At 39.4% G+C, this 22,277-nt stretch overlaps 1 protein-coding gene across 2 annotated transcripts in view; it reads right to left on the bottom strand.

Annotated features, from left to right (window-relative positions):
• Positions 1-22,277, bottom strand: part of zcchc7 (zinc finger, CCHC domain containing 7) — a 53,970-nt gene that overhangs the window by 8,143 nt on the left and 23,550 nt on the right. For both annotated transcript variants that reach the window (XM_044115012.1, XM_044115013.1), the window contains exons 4-7: positions 11,576-11,634; positions 11,199-11,336; positions 10,925-11,095; positions 8,119-8,154 (exon numbers count right to left, since the gene is read on the bottom strand). In XM_044115012.1, coding sequence (XP_043970947.1) covers positions 8,119-8,154; positions 10,925-11,095; positions 11,199-11,336; positions 11,576-11,634 — 404 coding nt within the window. The remainder of the gene's footprint in view (positions 1-8,118; positions 8,155-10,924; positions 11,096-11,198; positions 11,337-11,575; positions 11,635-22,277) is intronic.

Consider the following 22,277-nt stretch of genomic DNA (forward strand, 5'->3'; position numbering starts at 1 on the left):
TGGCGCTCCGTCCCCAGAAAGCGAAATTAACTTCACAAGCCCCTGTTGGGAACAGACAGATGAATTCAGTGATTGAATCTTACTTAGATAAAAATAGGAGACGAGAACTTCTGCTGTTTACATCTGGACGCTCCCAACAGTTTGGTCTGATGAAAACAAACCCTCAGAAAATACAATTAAAGAATTACTGAATCATTTTACATCATCTAAAACTACAGATTACATGTTACATAAAGCATTATATTTTCTCTTACCTAAAAATAAAGATTAGTAAAATATCTCTAAATACATAAATTCGGTAAAAAGAAGACATTTAAAGGCATTCATAAAACTGGAGAAACATCACACAGATTTAAATTAACATCCGCCAAAGAGAACAACTTGTAGCCAGTTTGAAAACTGATCATTTAAAGTAATTTTCTGCAATCAACTCAGTCCAATGTGAGAAAATATATTAATAGGACTTATAAATAACATTTGCAAACAGGAAGTTAACAGGTACTATTTTGCTTTGATCAAGGGCTATAATCTGTCCTGTTTTGTAGGAGTTGATCAGAATTGCAATCAATGGAAACATGGTGCAGTCCAAAATCTTCTGATAATTATATTCAATAAATTCAAATTAAACATGGGATTTTATTAACTTTATAAAAGTGTCACAAATTCCTCAAAAATACTTAAAAAGATAATATTAAACAGTTTACTGGTTCATGGATATGAAATGGTTCGTGCGTAAAAGGTGAATGAAGTTTCGTTAATGTTAACTTCGTTAAAGTTAATGAAGGTTGACTCTGGGTCAATCTGCCCCTTTGTCAATTTACATTGGAAAAAAATAAGAGTGTAACTGTGACTTTTTGAAAGTCCTACTGACCCCAATTTATCCTGTTCCACCAAAACCCCACAAAGACGAAGAAATGATCAACCTACCTTTGAATCAAGTGCTTTAATTTAACACTGACAACCTGAAGAGCCTTCTGTGTTACCATAAATTTCACCCTTATTAGAAATTTAACAGCACTTTCATTGAGAGAATATAAGAGGATTTAAGGGACAAAATGTCCTAACCTTGGCCTAACAATGGGCATATGTGAGTTGAGCATGTCTACTGAGACAGAAATGTATTAAAAAGGTAAAACTCTGTGAATGATGGGGTGAAGAAGGGCAGTCAGGTGGGAAACAGGAGAGTTCAAACAGCTTTATTTCAAAGTCAGGCAGGAGAGTTTTTTTTCCACAGGAGAAGGGCAATATTACACACATCCACACCTGTCCCTCAGGAGAAGATCGATGCACACCCACCCAGATAGGAGCATGATGAGAAAATCCGCTCAATAAACACACAGCACTGTCGGCAAAGCTGCCGATCGATAAACACCAGCGTACAGGTGTCACCGCTGCTATCTAAAGAGCGGCCAATCAATGTTCACAAGCAGACATACCTGTACCTATCAGCAGCTGTGTGCTCACAGGCAGTCTCCATGTCTCTGTCCAACAATTTAATAAACTCCGTCCACCAGCGCCCCGCCTTCTCTCCTCTCTATACCTTACTCACATTCATGCAGCTTATAAAACACACCAAACAGATGCAGCTAATATCTGATGAATATTTGATGAAGCCACAATCAGATTTCAAGAAGTAGTTTGAAAGAGGTTTCAATTCCCATTTCCTCCAGCTACCAGAAGGGGGCGCTTCAGTCTAAACTCTGCACACAGGATTATGAAAGCAGAGGACAGAGCTGCTGAAACAGTTAATGTGTTTTGCATGTATGCATGCACGCATCGAATGTACAATCATGAGAGCTATTCATGCAGTCAGTACAAAAACAGTCGGCCACTAAAATCCACACTCTGGCCTTTTTGTCCATCATCGACATTCATCGTCTTTCTGTTGGAAGCGATTAACTCAATTAATGCTTTGATTTGTCAAAAATGTGATTTCAAAAACCTAGTTGATCATTTTTGATACTTATCTTTTGTTCAAATGGTCATTTAACGGTTTCTGGTGCTAATGATTATCAGAAACTTTTTTTTAACAGTGTAAATGTTTTACCATGGCAACACAGAACTGCAGATTTCAAAGAGGTTGAAACAGACGCGCGCGCACGCGCGCACACACACACACACACACACACACACACACACGCAATGCTCCAACAGAATTTTCTTCTGAAAACACAATACAGTTCCAGACTCTCCCTTCTGTTTTTTTTTATTTTTATATATATATTACAGACCTACAAAGTATTTAGCTGGAAACTGTAAAGTAATCCGATTTTAAGATCTTCATGTTCAATTCGCAGAATAAAAGTTAGTTTTAAATTCAGCAGCTTGATAAACGGTCAATTCTACAGCTTTTTTTGCATCTGGAGCAGCTGCAATCAACTCCGTTTTAAAATCTTCAACACTTCGACTTGCCAATTCTGGGCTGTATTATCCGACAATAAATTCAGATTCTTCAAAGCATAGTTTATGACGCCTTTATTTTGTTTATAAAAATTAAAAAAATAGTTAAAATACTGCTTTATCTTGGATTTTAATATAGAGAAATGGCCTTAGTTTTGAAATTCTGACAAAATCTACACAGTCATCTTCTCAGTCAGTGTCTCAAAAACAAAATTACTTAAGATTAAATGTTTAAATCACGGTGTGATGTGGCAAACTGAAAACATAGGGTGTCATTTGAATACCAAACTATTTTTAAAAACACATTTTATACATATTTATTCATTTCTTTTAGAAAATGGGAGAAGGAATCAAGTTTGGAAAGGTTAACATTTTTCTATACGTACTTTTCTTCTTCCAAAATTATCCAGCCTTTGAAAACAAGAAATGTAAACATTTCAACAGCGCATAGGAACCAAATGGGTATCAAACTTTTAAAACGTTACAGTTTCAAAAGCACTAAAATGTTGCCATCCAATTGCTATAATTTACAATTGTTTTAATAAAATGCCAGAGAAGATTCTGGAGCGTGCAGAGTTACTCCTGCTTTCTGGAGTTCAGTCGCTCCTTGCTGGCGCTCTGCTGCTCACTCCCACACATTCTTTCTAATTTACAGGGAAGAAAGTTGGATGTTTGGAAAGTGGTAGCATTTAAGCTAAAGGAGTGTCACCCATTAAGGTAACAAAAGTAAAATTTTAGGATAAAGTACAGATGTCCTTCTAATAGGCTAGAGTGGTAGGTACGCTAAGTGGCTGATTGCAGGTTCACCGCATGAGCAGATAGCTTGAGTAATTAACCAGAAAACTCAGCAATAATCCTAAATTATAACATTTTTCACAATAAACAAGTTTACTTAAAAGCTGCTAAAAGAGTTGCTGTATCTGCATTTTTTTATTATTGTGTATATTTGTAACAAAGCTAAATCTCTGCACGCAAATGACAACTTAAATTTATCTCACTACTTGTTATCTAAGCAGAATTTAAGCTTTGATTTTTAAACAAATAAGAACAGAAATCTATAAATATGTGCTAGACAATATGTCTATAATTGGAATCCACATTACTTTTGTAGTGGCAATAAATAATTGATGCTTTTCCGTTTTGAATTAAAGCAAACTGACCATCCATTTTTGTTAAATATTTTTTGCTAATAGCATGAAACCTGAGGAACTACACACCCAATTGAAAGCAAACGATTTAATAAAAGTTGTTTCTTAGTATCATGTTTTCGGGTTTACTTAGTTCAAACTAATCATTGCATCATGTTTACATTTTAGCTATACTATCCATTCTCTGTGAGTGATGTTTAAATATCCTTCAAAAAGCAATTCAATCTGCCATTTATGGCATGAACTTCATTTTTGCTCGTTCTGCACATAACCTGCAAGCCCACTGCAAATGCAGAGGAAGCATAAACCGATTCAGCAACAGGAAATGACAGGCATTATAGATGCAATCATACAGAAGGACCTGGACAGGTTAACATTTAGCCACTGTTGGTCCAAATGCATCAACTTCAAATATTTTTGACTTTTGGGACATGAAGGCGAACCCAAAAGATGACTAGCTCAGCCTGAATAAAGAAGCAGAGTATTCTGGTGGCTTTTCTATCTGCAGTTAGTGTTTGCAGTATTCAGTGGGAATGAAAAGAGCAAGAGAGAAGGAGTCTGCAGCCGTCACAATGTAGAAGGTGCATGAAAAAGACAGAAGTAAAACCAGGCCATCTGCAGCCGTGTTTCTGTGTGTGGGTTTGTGAAAAAGAGGGACAGCCGAAAAGAGATATTGAAATCAACCTGTTCTTTAATAAGAAGACGTCTTTTTGAATAAGTAGAAGTAAAAAAAACGGAAAAAAAAGTGTTCAGATCCCTTTGACAGAGACATGATGAAAATGTTGCGGGTTTTCTTTTACTCCATTTCCCGCTCTTTATATTTGGAGGTGCGCTCATGCTTGTGTGTGTCCATGTGTGTCAGTATCGTAGTTTCTCAGTAAATGCCCCTGGGCTTTGTGGTCTATACTGAGGGGTTTGGAGGAGTTTGTTAGTTGAGGGCCAGGTGCAGGCAGACAACACATACACTCACGGAAGATAAATGGAACGAGCACGCACGCACGCACGGGCACGCACACACACATACACACATATACATGAACGAAGGACGGATAAATGGACCCGGTAGCAGGGAGGTCTGACAGAATGCCTTTTCACACCTGGCTGAGCCCAGCGGAAGGTGACAGAGCCACATCTCCCAACGCGAACACACACACACACGCGCAGACACACACCTTCTCACATTGGGGAGTTCAGGGTCATAAGCAGCATCATGAATAAAATGAGGCTGTCTTAAACAGAAGGAGCCCTTTGTATGCATGTGTGGAAGTGTGGTTGTGTCTGCGCGGGGCCCCTAACCCCCATGCCAGTTTGGATCTGTAACGACCTTCTGTTCCCAGTGCTTAAATGGCTTAAATACTTCAATTAGACCTGGGTCACAATCCTCCACCCGTTAAAGCACGGCGTCTCTCACACACACACACACACACACACAGGAGAGGCTCCATCGTCGAGGAAGATGCAGGAGACCTCCGTGGGGCCTGTCCCCTCTGCTCTGTGGCTCTTGGTGAAACTAAAATGGGCTTTTTTCGCCAAAACACGAGCAACAATTAAAGTCGTCCTGTCTGCCAGCATCTCCCCTGGAATATCTCCGTCCCGCTCCCTCCGCCTTCCTCTTTTTCACTCCGTCTCTCCCGCCGAGCCGCCCCGGCGCTAACGATGCTGCCTTTTCATTAGACAGCCCCTGCTAATTAATCTCCATAGAGGAGAGTGACAGACCTCCCCAAACACACACATCCACACAAGTGCACAGCAAGATGTATGCAAACACACACTCTTCTTCCGTCTTCCCAGCTCCCTTCGTCCCGCGTGGTGTTGGCAGCCCATTTCATGCTTTATCACGTCTTTTAATTGACAAACAAGCTGCTCTTTTCTCTTAGGCTGAGGTCTATATCACCCCCTCGCTCAGATGCACACACACGCACACACGCCAGGAAAACAAGCCAGGAAAATTGGTTATCTTTTTAAATTTGGGAAACACACACACCGACACACAGAAAAGAGCTAATAACTTTCTGCTGACTTATGGCCCGTGTGTTTGTCGCACAGTTTTCAACTCTCTTACACACTGCTTCACAACAAACACACACACATGGTGCACCTAAAGTCACATGTTAGTGCTTCTTTGGTCTTTGCCGTGTTTTTCAATACGTTTGCCATCCGGGTCAACCTCTATAATCAGGATTTCTCCAGGTTTCACCAACTCAAACTTAATATGAATTATGACCATTATGAATGAGATTTAATGTACAAAAGAAAAGCGGATGTTTCAAATAGTAGTGCCAAGCTTTTTCATACCAAATGCACATAGCATTGTAGGGGTCAGCAACAGAGGTGAGCCAGTGGCAACATCGTCCAGCCAACTGGTGATAATTTACATTTACCAATGATGGACGCAATAAAGCTAGCTAGTTTGCAAGGGTTTATTAGCAGGTAATTGTCTGCATGCAACTCAAACTTTTGCCTGACAGAAGAGTCCTGGGAGAAAATTAAACTACATAGATTATACAAGATTAAATATAAGACCCGTGATTATCTTATTTAATGCCAACTTACACATTTTCTAATGAGTTTAAGACGTTTTAAAGACTTCATTTTTGATACATCAATTTAAGACTTTTTAAAGAGGTGCGGACACTTTTATAATGTATTGATTTAAATTGATCTTGAGAGATATTTTTATGCTCACGGAGAATTTTAAATTATACATTTTATGAAATCTTAAATCACTAACACTGCTGGGTTTCGAGTACTATATTGAGGAAAAGCAAAAAGATTTAAAAGAACTGGTTTTAACATCACCTTTGTTGTTTCCAGCAGGTTGAGGTGTTTAGATGCGACATGTTTCCGGTCTGATTAGACCTGGCGTTGCTGGCTCTATAAAGCTCTGGGTTCAGAAAGCTGCTGGCTTAGTCTGCCCATTCACCATCACCGCCATGTTCTCTGCTTTAATTGGAACTGCTGCAGTAACAACTACCGGGCCTCACAAAAGCATTCATACACCTAAACCTAGTATATCTCGTTGCCTTACTGCCACAAGTCTCATTGTACTTTATTGGGATTTTATGTGACAGACCAACCCGAAGCAATGAGTAATTGACAAATGGAAGGAAAATGGAACACTGTTTCTACGTTTCTGACAAAATGTCTAACAAACATGGTGTGCATTTGTGTTGAGCTATCTCAAGAACCAAGTTTTTTTTGAGGTTGTGTGTTTACCAGATTTTCAAATCACTGATTTCTATTTTCATTCTTCATGGCAAAATGGCTCAAGCTCAGAGAGATGAAATGAAAATCATCTGCATACAGTCATTTTCTAGATTATAGAGTCCCTACAGGCTTTGGGTCTGACTTTGCCTAAGCCAAGCTAATAAACAATTAACATGTCCATTACAGGACTGGCTGTATGTTTATGCTTTGTGTCCTCCTGGAGGGTGAAACATTGCTTCATTAGCGTCGTCCATCCTCACTTCAACTGTGACCAGCTACTCATGCTACCTTATGATCTTATTACCACCATGTTTCTCTACAGAGATTGTATATTGAGGGTGATCCAAAGTGAGTTTTCTACCAAGTGTATCACGTTGCAGGCATCCAAAACTTTTTATATTTTAACATTTTAAGTTTTATTCACACACGTTTGCTGTGTCAACAAAGTGGCTTGAAGCAAACTGGAAAATAGAAAATGGCTCTCTATTTTCAACTTTACTTACAAATGTTGTACCAAACATAGTTCTATGAGATGTTCAAAGTTTGGATTATTGTTTTTAACCAAACCATGCATTAAGCTTTTACAAAACTTTATCTCTGACTCCTCTGCTGTGTTTCTTGGCCTTCATGATTCTGCTTGTTCTCCAACATTTTCTTAAAAAACCTCTGACAGGTCTTCAGAAAACAGCTGGATTGTCAGGTGACTTCTAAAGGCAATTTGACATCAGAATGAAGGAGGATAAATTCATACTTGTTACATTTTCTTAGTAAAACCTTTAAATGTTGCACCATTTTTATTCCACTGAAAAACTAAGACCCACATTTTGTTCATTTTGTTGCTGTGTTCAGTAGTTTCTAAGAAAGGATGTTTGACCACAGTGAATCCCACCAGCACTGATGCACAATCACATTTAATCTAACCGAATGGATATTGCATTGTTTAATATTTGGTGGAGACATTTTGTGTGTTTCCCCCAAGACTTATTTTACTGGTTTCAATTACGTTTTTTGTTTGTTTTGTTTTCTTTTTGGAGACCTTATAAGAAAGTGTTCCTACCAATTAGCCAGTAATTATTGGACTTATGGACAGAACAACAGTTGCTTTTTTTAAATACATGCAGTGCTGTCTTACGGCTTGTTTCTAATTCTAAATAATAAACATTTGATGCAAAGAAGGCCCCTTTTCAATTTGCTATATATTCCACTGCTGAGAAGTGCAGAAATTGTTGGTAGAAAAACACCTGTGCTTTGCAGCATATGGACTAAACCTGGCAGCTATTCTGGGTTCAAAATTACTTTTGACTTCAGTGTACTGTTCAATGTTTGCGTAGACAGAGTTGAATTATTTAAGAAAGTGACTCACTGTAATGTGGTACTGCCTCCAGATCTCTGGACAATCCTGGAAGGAGATAAAAAAACAACAAACTTTTTAAAGACTTTCTACACAAAAACTGTTGGTTGAAGACAATCCTGTTTTTACACTTTTTTGTAAAAACAGAAGATATACAGAAAGAGAAAACAAAAATCTGTTCTTTTAACAGGTTATAAGTGTGAGAGAGAACTGAAAGATCCTGAGTAACAGACAGGAAAATAATACCAGGGTTTGTTTTTCAGTTTCTACTCAATCTCTCAGTCTCTTCCCACATCTTTCCCTAAACCTACTCAGAAGTGCTCTCTGTATCGGTGTTGGTGTGCCGTCAGTCACTCAGAAACAGTCACTCAGTGAGTCAGTTGGTTGTTTTGTTGCTGGTGTGGATAAAGCATTATCTCTGGGGCTTCTCCACGCTGTTCCCCAAGCACTCCGACATCCTGTACCCGCCACCGCCGCTTCCCGCAGGGAAATTGAAAATGCCGCAGTCGCCGCAGGCAGTGGGACTTATCTACTTGCATACCTACTGAGTGAGGACATAATTCAGATTGAAGGTGAAACAGCCCAATCTTAATTTGGTCTTTGCACACTAGAGGTCCTCAATCAATTTCATATGAAATAAAATGCCATTAATAAGGATTTAAATTTATCCTGAAGCCTCTTTTGTTGAGGAATTGGATCTGTTTGGACTCAAACACAGAAGAGAACTTCGATGGGTTTCTACAGCAGCATCTTTCTCCACCTTTAATCTAGCTTATTCCTTTAACAAACCCTTCTTGTCCCCGCCGCTTGGATCCCCCCTCCTATTTGTTCCATCCCTCCAAACCGCCGGGGTAGTGTGCTGTTGTCGAGGGCGACAGGCGAGGAGAGCGACACACTCGCGCTCCATCAACCGTCTGTCTTTAATGAGAGACACAGCAAGGCCCAGGGGACTGAGACTTGACTCTTTTTCTCTCACAAACAGACACACACTAATATGTTCAGCGTAATTTATGAGTGTAAGGGGAGATAAAGAAAAAAAAAAAAAGAAAAGTTGTGCATTGCAAGTGAGAGGTAATTATATCAGAGAACATCTTTGGACTTGTGCCGTTTGTGGTGCGATGTGTAGAAGAGGTGAGAAGAGGGAGACACACAGAAGGATCTGATTCAGAAGATGAGCGAGATCGGAGAAGAGTTTGAGAGACAGAAAGAGAGGAAAAAAGAAAGAGAAATTGGCTTGTGTGTGTCCTGGTGTACCCTCTCCCTCTGGTGTTCACCTGGTTACTCATCCATCACACAGAGCACAGTACATGACTGACTGACGAAGAGGGAGAGAGAGCGAGACAGAAAAAAGAAAAAGAGAGCAGCGGCAGACCGTTTCTTCCATTCAGTTACTCCTCCTCCTAGGCTGGTATTTGTGTAGAAATACACAAATATTACAGCAAGTTCAGCCAGTGATGGAGCACTATGATTATTGTCATTAATGGTCTTTAAATGCATCTTTCAGACACACAAATAGCTGGAATACCTAAGTTGTAATTCCTTAAGTATCTATTAATGTGAACAGCAATGTGAGTTGACCTCTGGCCACTGAGAAGCGGGGAGATTACAGAGACTGAGGGGGTAAATGTGACTGGTATTGAGCTCATCTAGTTGACAACACCTGCACGTGAATCGTAATGCCCATTTTAACAGTATTTTGCATGTGCAGTTAGGCTGGTAGATTTAGATTTAAAGTATTATTTTAGCTCTGGCCAATCTTTTTTTTCTGACTTCAAGCAATATTAATGATTTTGAGTGGACCAGCCAGAGTCCTGTGGAGGGAGATAACGATTAGGGTGAAGGCAAGGAGGCCTTTCATCCTCAAAGATTCAGAAAATATCAGTGGAAACAGGAAACTACAGCAACTTTAATAAAGGCTTGACTGCTGCAATACCAAGGAAAGGCCTTTCCATTGATTATTAAGGAGACTATAAATAATTTCTGCCTTCATTTTTATTAAATATCTTCAGGAACATACATGTGTTACTTCCAATTAGAAATCTTGGATTAATGAAAATAACTTTATATCTAAATTTGTAGACATGACTGTGAGCCTGTATGAATATGGAGGTCAAACAACAGAAAACTGCATAGAGACACAGAAGACGGTTTGAAATCAACAAAGGTAATTAATTCAGTATTTAATTCAGCTTATTGACTAATGTATTAGTGTAATCCATATGAATATGCTGCATTAAGATCTCATGCAAAAACTGGAAGATGTATTTCAGAGAGATGCCTTTTAACGTCACTAAATGGAGTGGCGATACTTTAGCCTGATAACACCTGGATCATCTGTCTTAACCGCACCATGACACAGAAGCCCTTTCTTGTAACTCAGGACATTGTTCTTTAACGGTTCCCACACGTGTGAATGTTGTGTGAACCATGAGATTTGTCCTAAATGCACCAGTTTCTGAATTTGGAATGGTGGATAAGACATCCATGTTACACATGGAACCATGTGCAACATCAAAAAGCTGCATTTTTGTCCTCCAGCCTCACAACAATGATAACTTTGAAACATGCTTAGGGACACCAGACATGCTTATGGACCACTATATGATACTCTGTATGACAGATAAATTCAACATATCAAAGCAGCTCAGTCAAAAACATAGCAATACCAGCAGGAATAGGCACTTTCCACTGGTTCTGATATTCTGACCCATTCAGTGTTTTTAAATAAGAATATGTTGGTTTGGATAAAACATTTTGAAAATAAGTGTAACATCTCGAGAGAAAAGTCAAAAGACAACAATCATGGCCCTCTACTCACATCGAAGAAGTGTCCCCTCATGCTGCAGCGATGGCACTGCTTGTGCCAATAAGATTTTTCGTTGCAGGACCTGCTGAGGTGTCCAGGCTGCCCACAGTTGTTGCAGTGCTTATTGGGACAGCTAATGGCCTGGTGACCCATTGAGCCGCAAAGAAAGCAAGGCATCATTTTCTGCAGAAACACAATCAGCATAATACAGTTAGCAAGTTTGTTTGCATTTTTACATTCATTATTTACAAGATGACCATGCTACAGCACATTAGCACAAACCTACTTTGGGGTGAGGACAGTTCTTTGACAGATGTCCTGTCTTGTTGCAGTTTCTGCAGTGGACGTTCTTCCCAGTGTAGTATCGGTTAGACATACGGTGCACTGCGATCCTGTGACCCTTGCCTTTGTTAAAGATCTGAGCCTGAAATGACAAGAAAAGAATGATTACGAGTTGGACGTTTCATTTTTTACATGAAGACCTAAATGTTTAATTCACACACAACATACACATCGGAAAAATTCAAATACGAATCTTCTCTCGGCAAACTATTTTTATTTGTCAAAGAAAACTAAAAAACAATCTCAGAAAACAAAAGAAGATTAATGTGACAGTAAACTATGAAAGCGAGCTAATTAATTAATTTGGTAATCAGCACCAACCTCCTTATCTTTCTCTGAAACAATCCAACTTCCTTCTTCTTTTTCTTCTTCGTCAGCATCTGATAAAAGAAAAAATGTTAAATTAATTGCAGCACAAACATCTATGCAAAAAAAAAACATTTAAAGAGACAGAGGGTTGGATGTTTTTTCAACAAGTTTGGACTGTATTTAATTATTTTGATATATACAACTGTTTTCTGTATGGTCTCCAGATGAGTAGTGGGGAGTGTCACACTGAATGTCAAATACAGACAGGTTTTAGTGAACAGACCAACACAAAGTAATGCCTGGATGGGAAGCGGAAAGAAAAGAATATATGGTTTGCAAATATGTTTTTAAAGACTTGGTACACACGAGTCTGTACTTTAAAGAACAACCTTTCACAAGTTGAGCTATTTTTCCACCAGACCTTTTTTACATATGAATATGTTGTGACTTAAATTGTTCCATTTTTGCTCTTTGTTTATGCAGGAGGGTGAATCTCTTTCCCAGTCTTAATGAGTCTATCTGTACCTCCACAAACGAGGCAAAAAAAGAAAGTTTCCTTCCTTTTCCTACTGCTCCATAAAGACCTTATGTGTGCAATGTTGGACTAAGACTCTCCAGGCTGAGCTGTGGATCTCTGCAGCTCCTCCAGAGTTAGCACACTATTGTCTAATGCTCTGATAGCTGTTTTGGAGAGTTTGCTGTTGTGTCACATACGTTTTAATATCCATTCTCCAACAGTCCTCTGCAGAACAGCTATAAGGTGACATTAGACTATTTGTACTCTTAACTACGTAATTAGGTGGCACTTGGTCATGCAGGATTTTATTGAGAGGCATTAGAGTAAAGAGGAGAAGCACAAAAGAACCACAAACTTTTCAGGTTTTAGACTGGTGTATCTGAACGTACGTCCTTTTCAGTTGTGCTACATTTTTGTCCACTTTTTCTTGGTGCCAGTAAATAAATCTTTAAAAAATATGTTACTGCACATTTGAATCAGGATTCAAAACAAGTCACAACTTATAAGCTTCACAAAACCAAACAACCCTGTTAGGAACTCTAAATCCTGTGGGATGACTTTTGCTTCCTGTGACAGAGGGGACACACACACTCACACACACGCACACGCACACACACACACACACACACAGTGAAACTGACACAATGGCAGCCCGGCACATCTGTATGAGAGTGGCACTAACAGCACCCTGAGGGAGAGCGTCGTATTCTCCTCAGGCCCACAGAACTGTAACCGACATCCAGAAATCCTAACGTTCACACAAGCACAAACACACAGACACATGTAGCCGGCATAAAATTATGTGCCGATAGCGATGACCCACACATGCTTTCAGGAACACAGACACACCCACACACATCGACCTCTCGCGATTAGCTGGTTGGCAGTCTTTAGCCTTTGGATAAACACACAGCCTTGAGCCATAATCAAATATTACACTCTCCTTTCCACCCTTCTCTCTCCTCTAGTCCTCTTTCAGATTCTCTCTAACCAGCCCTCTTATCGCTATGCAGCTCAACCCTCCTTCCTTTTGCTCTCCTCTCCCTTGTTTTGCAACCCCCCCACCCCTTCCCCGGGTGAGCGGCTGCAGAGGGAGGTTATCACCTCTCTTCCCTGTCAAACAAATTAAAATGGCTGCTGTTTGGATGGGGTTTCTTTCTGCCTCGACCTTCACCTCTAAATACACACAGACACCATCACAAAAACCAGCAACCCCATGCTGTCACCAACACTCAGTGTGTGATTCAAATCCTGAAGTGCAATTTTGCTTGATGAATTTGAGATAACGAAGAGCTTCTTTAAAATGAGTGTAAATCTGTGAAGTAGTGATGAACTCAGATCCGAGCCTTCAGTCACATTAAGCCAATTAAAAAGTCAGCTTTTTATCACCTGAAGAACATTTCTAGAATTAAAGGAATAATGTCCCCAATGACATCTAGAGAAACTCATGCATGTGTTTGGCTTTAATCTAATTGATTACTGCAAGAGTGTCTTCACAAATCCCCCTAAAAAACCAACCAATCAGCTGCAGGTGATCCAGAACGTTGCTGCTCATGTTCTCACTAAAAATGGTTGATAAATTACTGAATGACTTTGAACCAAAATACATTGAAGACCTGTTGTTGCACTCAGGACTCCTGGAGGAATTCTACACTGCATCCCCAGGACCAAACTTGGAGAAGCATCATTCAGTCTTCATGCTCCACTAATCTGAAACAAACTTCCAAAAAACTGCCAAAACACTGACTTCCTTTAAATCTAAGCTAAAATAAATTTTTTAATAGTTATATTTGATTAATTATAACTAGATTATCAACTGCAGTTTGTTTTTTATCATGTTATTGCTTTGCTCTATTTGTGTTTTGGTTGTTGTTTTATTTTGCTTTTGATCATGTGAAGAACTTTGCCTTATTTCTGAAAATATGCAAAGCCAATAAAAGTGCCTTATCTTTCCTAAATGGCTCAATTTAGAAAAGGCTCTGAGGGCTGTGAATGATGTGCTATCTCTTACATGTTCTTATGTAGACCTATTCTTATTCTTTAAAAATAATCAAGCTGCAAAAGATACATATCACAAATCAAACCAAGATTTATGATTCAACAATATTCAATAAGCCAGACTGCCGTTTGCCAATGCACACAGCAACAAAAATCTTAATTTTTGGAGACTTTTCTGCAGTCTGAGGAAAGTAAAGTGAAACTGTTTGACTATAACAACCATTGCTAAATATGGAGGAAAAACAGGGATGCTTGTACCATCCTAACTGTAAAGTATGGGGGTGGCAGCATTATGCTATGGGGGTGCTATGTTGCAGAAGGACCTGGTCATTAATTAAATAGGTGGGGTCAAATGGAAAGAACATTATGTAGAAATATTGAAGGAACAAATTAAAACAGCCCACAGGAAGTTGAAGCTTGGGCATAAATGGAACTTCCATATGGATAATAATCCTAAACATACAGCTAAAGTGGTTACAAAGTGGCTTAATGACGACAAAGTCAATGTTCTGGTGTGACCATCACAAAGCCCTGACGTCCTGAGGAATGAGCCAGAACTCAAATAAACTATTGTGATTAGCTTGAGGAAGAAAACTCAAAAGCTAAGTCATGCCGTTTACCCAATACTGAGGAAATGGATCTAAACCTCTGATTCTGAAGACATTATATAAACCTCTGGCCCATTCTTTCTCTTGCTGTTGTGGCATTTAGTAAATAGAAATTATTTTGGTAACTGACCCAAAACAAAAGAAATTTGGTCTGTTTTAACTTCACAACCTAACTCTAAGAAAAAGCCTTTCTCCATTTGTATTCTAATATTCGGTGAAACTGAATTTCAACTGTATTAGCTGTAGGCCAACATCTTCAAATTGAACAGACATAAAGGCTTAAAACACATTACTTTATAATAAAGCTTTCTGATATAGTAGTTTCACTTTATGAATTTAATTAATCACAAATAAAGGACTGGATGAGGTTCCAATTTATTGAGACGATCCTGTGGCTATTGTGGTTTTAGCTCGATTTTATATAGAAATGTTCAGGACTCTATTGTTTAATCATTTCAGTTTCAAAAACTGACTTGACTGTTTTACATCTTTATAGTTCCCCAATAAAATTCATAAATTTTCACCCAAGTGGGCTTGATGCAAAGTGTACCTCCCAGCATTTGCCAGCTCAATAAAGGTGCTTATGTGTAATTTCAGCAGAAGTTCACTTTAGTTTTTTAAATATCTACAAAGGTGCATCTGTTTTTACTTTTATTGTCACAGCAAAGTAAGATATTTTCTTCCAGTTAGTGATTGTGAGTTTACATTGAGGAGAGAGCAAAGAGGTCTCCCAATGCTGGGATACTGTGAGCAGACTAGGGGGCCTCTGTGGGACATGTGTATGTCTCTTTGCACGCTTAGCTGGTGTTACACAACAACCAGTACCCAGTCAATGGGCAGCTGAAAAAAAGAGGGGTGAAAGGTGTGTGGTTGTGTGTGTGTGTGTGTGGGGGCCGCGCGTGTGTGTGTGTGCTGAAGTGCAGGCGTGTATGTGTGAATGTAAGTAGGCGTTAGTGACTCAACGAAAGTTGTTCCCAAGGCGTCTCCCAGGGGGACTCCCCAAATAAAGAGCAGGAAGCTTTCCCTTAATCTAAAGGCCACCCCCATCTCACCGAGCCAACACACACACACGTAGATAAAGGGTGAAGCTCTTTGTCACGGCCGAGGAATCAAACACATGGGTGGAGGGGTGAAGGAGAGGAAAGGAAAGGAGAGGGTGGGTGGGTTGGTCTGTTGTCTGTACACAGGGTGAAAATATGCTAATCACCCCGGAGGCCCTGTTCAAAACCCAACCATCACAGCCTCGTTCCATCGTGGCCTGGCGGATATGAAGGAGTCTGGAGCTGAAAAAGCAGATGGCAGCAGCTTCTTCGAGCAGCTGAACAGACTCAGGAGAGGCCTCCGCCGTGTCGACCGCAACTGCTCAATTTCAACAGATCTAATGGGGAGGCACTCCTAGCACCCAACTACGAGGTGTACGCCCAACGATCTTTGATGTCAAGGTGGCTGCCATCGCCATCTGACATCAGTGTGCCAAACAGCACCTGAGTCACCTGGTAGAAATTTGAGAAAAAGTCCAATTCACTCCACTTTCTGGGACTTCGGCTGACTATTTCTGGAGGACAACTCATTCATTATATCATCATTCCATTGTCAAGGGTAATGCAACACAATGGCATGGAAGAGAGGGAGACTGAGAAACGGAGGGAGGGCCGGATCAGGGGAGAGAAGGCGACAGATGCTACCTGTCTGTCTCAGAGGTACCCTGATTACTAGAAGACGAGGAGGAGAGGGGAGGAAGCTGCGTGCCTGTTCATCAGAGCCGGCAGAACAAAACAAAACAGAGGAATTGAGTGTGTGTGCGCGTATGTGTGGGTGTGAATCTGTCCCTTTTACCAGCAAGAGCAGAACGGAAGTGTACGTGTGGCTAATGAACCATGAACACCCGGGTCTCCTGGGGTGATGCGCACACACAAATAGGATAAGGTTCAGACAGGATGGTTTAAGTCTGATAAACCAAGGACGAGGCAGAGACCGACCGTCTATGTTCAGTTTGTTGTTGCCTAAAATCGGCCTTCATTTAAACCAAATCCGAGGCCTGGATTGGATTCCCACTCTCTTGTCCCAGCACTTAACCAGGCACAGCAAGCCAATCCGCCCAGGCTCATTAATCCACCAGTCAGTATGCGTTCATACACACACACAAACACACACACACGAGAAGTAAAACAGCGGCCTTTCACCCCAAACATAGGTTATGTTTGATACTGAAGCGACAGGGCAGGATTAGCAACGGCATACATGACAATGGTGAGGGTGTGTGGGCGTGTGTGTCTGTGTATGAGCACAAAAAAAAAGCATTTCTTCTGGGACAGCACCTCTTGCCATACAGGCTTCCCTGCAGTGAGATTGAAACACAGCAAAAGAGAGTAAAACATAAGGAACATCAGCGTAAAACTGAGCAAGTGAGATGAAAACAATGAGAAGATGAAGAGGGGACAGGAGAAGATGAAGAACATGAAAGCTGAGTAACAGAGAAAAGGGGGCAGAAGCATCTGAAAACATTCAGGAGGTTATGGACAAAGCAGCTACAGTGCAGTCAAAAAAAAGTATGTGAATCCTTCCAGATTTCTTTTGATTTTGATTTATTGTCACTGATGTGTTTAAGATCAAACAAATTTAAATACTAGATTAAAAAAATAAGATGAGAAAATACAAAATAACACTTCTCAATTTTGTTCATTAGGGACAACAACATCTGAAATCAACTGGTCGTGTGTGAAAGACTAAAATCATCTTCCAACTGTGATGAACCACACAGTTTGGTTAATCATTTATCACAGCCAGCCCTGATTACTGCAAGACAAGTACAATCAAGAAATCTTTTAAATAGAAACCGTCTGACCACACAAAGTAGGCTAAAGGATGCCAGAAACCTAAACACACAGATAAAAAGAAATTAAACACATAAGAGTCAAAGATATTGACATCTACTAGGATATAGATATGATTACAAGGCTGTACTAAGGCTCAGATGGAGAAAACAAGAAACAGTTGTGAACCTTTCCAGAAGGGACAGCTACAAAAATGCATTAATGACACATCAAGTACGTCCACTAAGAAATCGAAGCCAAGCAGATAAAGCACTACTGACCTCACATGCCTAAGATCAGATCACTGTTCCTTCTTTAAAACTGAGAAAGTAACTGGGCAAAATGGCCTCAATGGCAGAGTTCAAATGAGAAAACAATTGCTGACCAAATAGAGCAGAAAGACCTGTCTCACATTTAGATAAACATTCTGATGAGACAAAACAGGATTTTTTTTTGCATACATCATAAACCTACCGCTGTATTTTAAGTAAAGGATGTCACATCTAGAATCAAAACTTGATCTGGGGCTACTTTGCTTCTGAACCTGGACTACCCGTGATGTGTGATGGAACCATGTACTCTGCCCGTTAGTAGTGCATCCTGAAGGAGATTGTCCAGCCACTAGTTGGTGCATTTTGGTAATGAAGTGTGTCCAAAGCACATTGGCAAAGCCAACTCGGAAGGTCTCAAAATAAATGACTAAATAAAACATGAAGTGGTCTAGTCAAAGCCCAGATTGAAATCTGCCTAAGATGCTGCAAAAAAAAGAGTGAGCCAAAATGTCACTACAGCGATGTAACGTTCTTGATGGCAATTGGTGCTGCTAAGGGTAGCAAAGTTTGAGAGGTATTTATTAATATCATATATAATACAATAGTGAGTTTAGTGAGTGAAATCATTATTTGTATGCTCACAGAGGTCATCGTTTAATATTAAGATTAGTTTAACTATGCAAAACAAAGAAAAAAAAACAATGCAAGAATAACAAAAATTTGTAAAGTGTCAATGTTCTGTGATGTAGTAGTTCTGTCACAGAATGAAGTCCATTTATTTGGACATTTGTCCTTTTGACTCTTAACTTCTCTGCATACTTGACACATAATTACAGTGTCTGTATAATAATGCTTTTCATTCACACTTTTGTTTGAGAACAAAGTAGAGCCACACAATATCAGGCAAGCATGGACTCATGATATTGTTAAACATTTAATGTACAACATCAATTCCAATTCTGCAACATTTCTCTCACTTTCGTATTGTATCAATATCTCTGTGAGATTTCCCATCAAGGATACCTTGCAGACATCAAGGGCAGGTAGAAAGCATGTAGCTGGACAAAATATTATTAGGATGCAGAAAATGAATGCATGGCCCTTTGAAATAAAGTTAAATAATATTATCAAATATTGACATCCAGTCTGGAGTTGAACCTGGCAAAGGAAAGATTGCATCAGTGAGTCAAATATTTACATCCAAGACAATTTGGTAATAATAAAAAAAGAAAGAAAGCTTAAAATTAACCTGAATTTCAAAAAAATATGTCATAGTAGTGTTGTAATGTTGTGCCTGGAGTTTGGTGTGGCACATCAACACAGAAGCACTGACACTCATGTTGTTTCACATGTCTAACGCCTTCAATGTATCTCAATATTTTTTAAAAATCTAAAAGTGTCAAATGATCTAAGCATTAAAAACAAAAGTGATGTACATATTCCTAAAGTTCCTGAAGTAGATTGTTTCATTTGAATTCTACAACACGTTAGTTTAGCCATTTTGATCTTGATGCATGATTTACAATTTACTTAAAAATGAACAAACAGCCGCTAAATTTAGTAGTTTCTAAGTACCTACTGCACAGCATATATTAACACTTTACAGTCAAGCTCTTTAAAGATTAACACAGAGATTTAGCAAGCTGATATTAGCTGATTAATTAGGTAGGCAGTGCAGGTAGCCATCCTGCAGTCTTGATTTACGGCCATTCTTGCATGTAGCTTGTGGTACTAAGACTAGTTTCCACAATATACCAGTCCAACTATACTCATAATCAGGAACATATCCAAAGCATTGGTAAAATACACAAAAGTTTAGTAGCCTACATTCAGCAAACTGACCAGCAGTGCACAACACTGGGTGGGGTAGATCAAGAGAAACCTGTCAATATGGCACCATAAGAACAGTTTAAATAACTTTAGCAGTTTTTAAAGTAACTTTTCAAAACCTCCGTTAACTGTAATACCAGTAGCTGTCTTGAAGAAACCAAACAAAAGAATATCTCTATTATTGCTTCAGTTTCAAAAACATAGAGCTCTTTAAGTTTAAAACACACAACAAATCAGATTAAACCTATAAATTGACACATAGTACTTAAAGGGCCTCACCACATTCTCAAGTTGTTTTTTTTCCCCTTTTTTTGGCCATAAACATGTGCAATAATTATTATTATTCTTACATAGTAATTAAAATAAAGCAAAGTGGACATTTCCGAACTTAAACCCAAGTTGTTACATTTCTTTATACACCATCTGTTATGGCAACTGCCCTTCATTTCTTTCAGCTACCAAAAACAAGCTTAATTTGACATAATCTAGCCATGATCATATCAAATATAATATTGAAACAGATGCACTTTTTTTTCTGATAAATTTAAATATTTCAAGAATTTCAGCCACTTTTTGTTTTTGGATGACTATTGTGAGAAGCAATACCTTCACCCAGGTCAGTGGGGTTTTTTATGTATGACTTTGCAATCTAATTTCCACCTTGTGTACATCAAACAACATACTTCAGTGCACCTCATCTTTAATGATGTGATATGTAAGCATCCCCTCATCCCCCACCATGCTTCCCCCTGTGACATGTCAAGCGCTCACCCTCTGCTCGCCCGTGCCACCTCCTCCTTTTCCTCTTCACCCCCTTCCGCACCATGTTGGCAGCCAGGGCAGGGCAGGTGGCCAAAGCCGTCAGTCAAACCTCCGCCGCCACGCGGCAACACCACAGACACCAATTACCACACAGCAGGGGCGCGGCCTGGCAACCGCATGGCAACCACACGGTCCAATCAGGGTACACAACAACAGGGACCAAAGAATGCCAAGAAAAGTAAAAGTGGTGTCATGTGTGCACTTGTGTGTGCGCACATACACCAGAGTTAATGTTACCCAGAGCCAGGCCAGCACATATCTGCAGGTCTGATGGAAGACAGGAAGTCACTGTGTCTTTTTAATATCCGCTTAGCAATGATTATTAATCTGAAACACAAACATTATCATCAGTCTGCTGATAATCAGAGTTTTTTATTAACCCATTCAGGACAGATTCAACAATGTGTTCTCTGAAACATGTAAAACACTTCATCATTTTCAAGACATTTTTAATGGCATACTCCCAGGTCTGACATTAATTAAGACAGGCTTAGAACAAGTAGTTCACAGATGATCTGACCAACCATATAACTCATTTACATACCTTAAAGATGCTCAGATGTTCCCTGATATATTATGTGACAGTAAAAAATGCATGAAACAGTCAGTAGTTGAACAAAATTAGATCACACTGATCTAATACAACAGGAAGCAGGTTGTTGAAAAGCTCTTTTTTAGTCTGAACATGGTGTACCCACTGCTTCAGATGAGCTATGACATATTTATCACATTTAGCATTTCTAAAACAGATGTATGTGTGTATTTTATAGTGAATTGTAGATCATTACTAAAACTTTAGCTTTTCAAACAGCCACCAAAATCTCCAAAAAAAGAGAAACTTTCCTGTTCACCATTGAGCCTTCCTGTTATCTGCACAATCTTTTCTCAAGACATCTCACTCTTAGTGTCACAGAGAAATTGCAGTGTTTTTATATGTCCTCTTCACAAACCATCATGGAGATTATATGTTTTACACCTTTTAATACAACCCAGAAAACTTTACACATGATGCTAAATAGTATAAAAATACAGCAATTATTTTGATACTTTCTTCTAGAAGAAAATAGCATTGGTAAAATTAAGGATTTTCTGAATCTATAGCTCAGAAAAAGTGCGGTGTTGGAGCAATAGTTTGAACTTATTTATTTATTTTAGTTATTTTCACTTTTCCAAATGACAAAACAATATAGCACAGGGTTTTACGCCAAGCTTCTATTTGTAAAAGAAGGTCAGAGTGGAGCTTCATATCATTTGGTGAGCTGGCCAAACAGCCAATAATCAACAAGTGTGTACATTTTATTATTTAAGTAATTCTTTTTGTTGACAAAATGCCTCCATTAAAAACAATGACCACATTTTTTCTTGCTGTCCCTTTTGTCTTTGGCACCAAAACACAAATATGCAGTCTGTTGTCATCTGTGAGGGGGAAATATATTTTAATAAAACCACTGAGTTGCAACCTCAATTTCATTTTGATAAATTTCCTCCTGCGGGAGTGAGCCAGGCAGAGGGCGGGAGGGCAGAGAGGCGAGAGAGGGGAGCGGGCTGATGGGGGCTGGGAGGCAGATAGAATTTTCATGATTGTTATTTTTGTTATTATACAGAGGAGGAGGAGGTGGGGGGGGGATTGCAGGAGGCGAGATAAACGGAGCTGGTTAATCTAAACCATTTTGCAGAGCGCTCCATTATCGGGCAGGTTGGGCACGTCGAGAGGGTTATTTTTCCGAGGGATCTTTGACCCCGGTAATTAAGCTCCATTCACCAGGCCCTGTTCCCCAAATTAAAAATTTGTCATTAAGTGGAATTTACCATAATGCCTTTTTATCTGGCGGCGCTTCAGCATGTGTGTCTGCA

This window comes from Gambusia affinis, linkage group LG04 (genome assembly GCF_019740435.1).
Source record: "Gambusia affinis linkage group LG04, SWU_Gaff_1.0, whole genome shotgun sequence".
NCBI lineage: Eukaryota > Metazoa > Chordata > Actinopteri > Cyprinodontiformes > Poeciliidae > Gambusia > Gambusia affinis.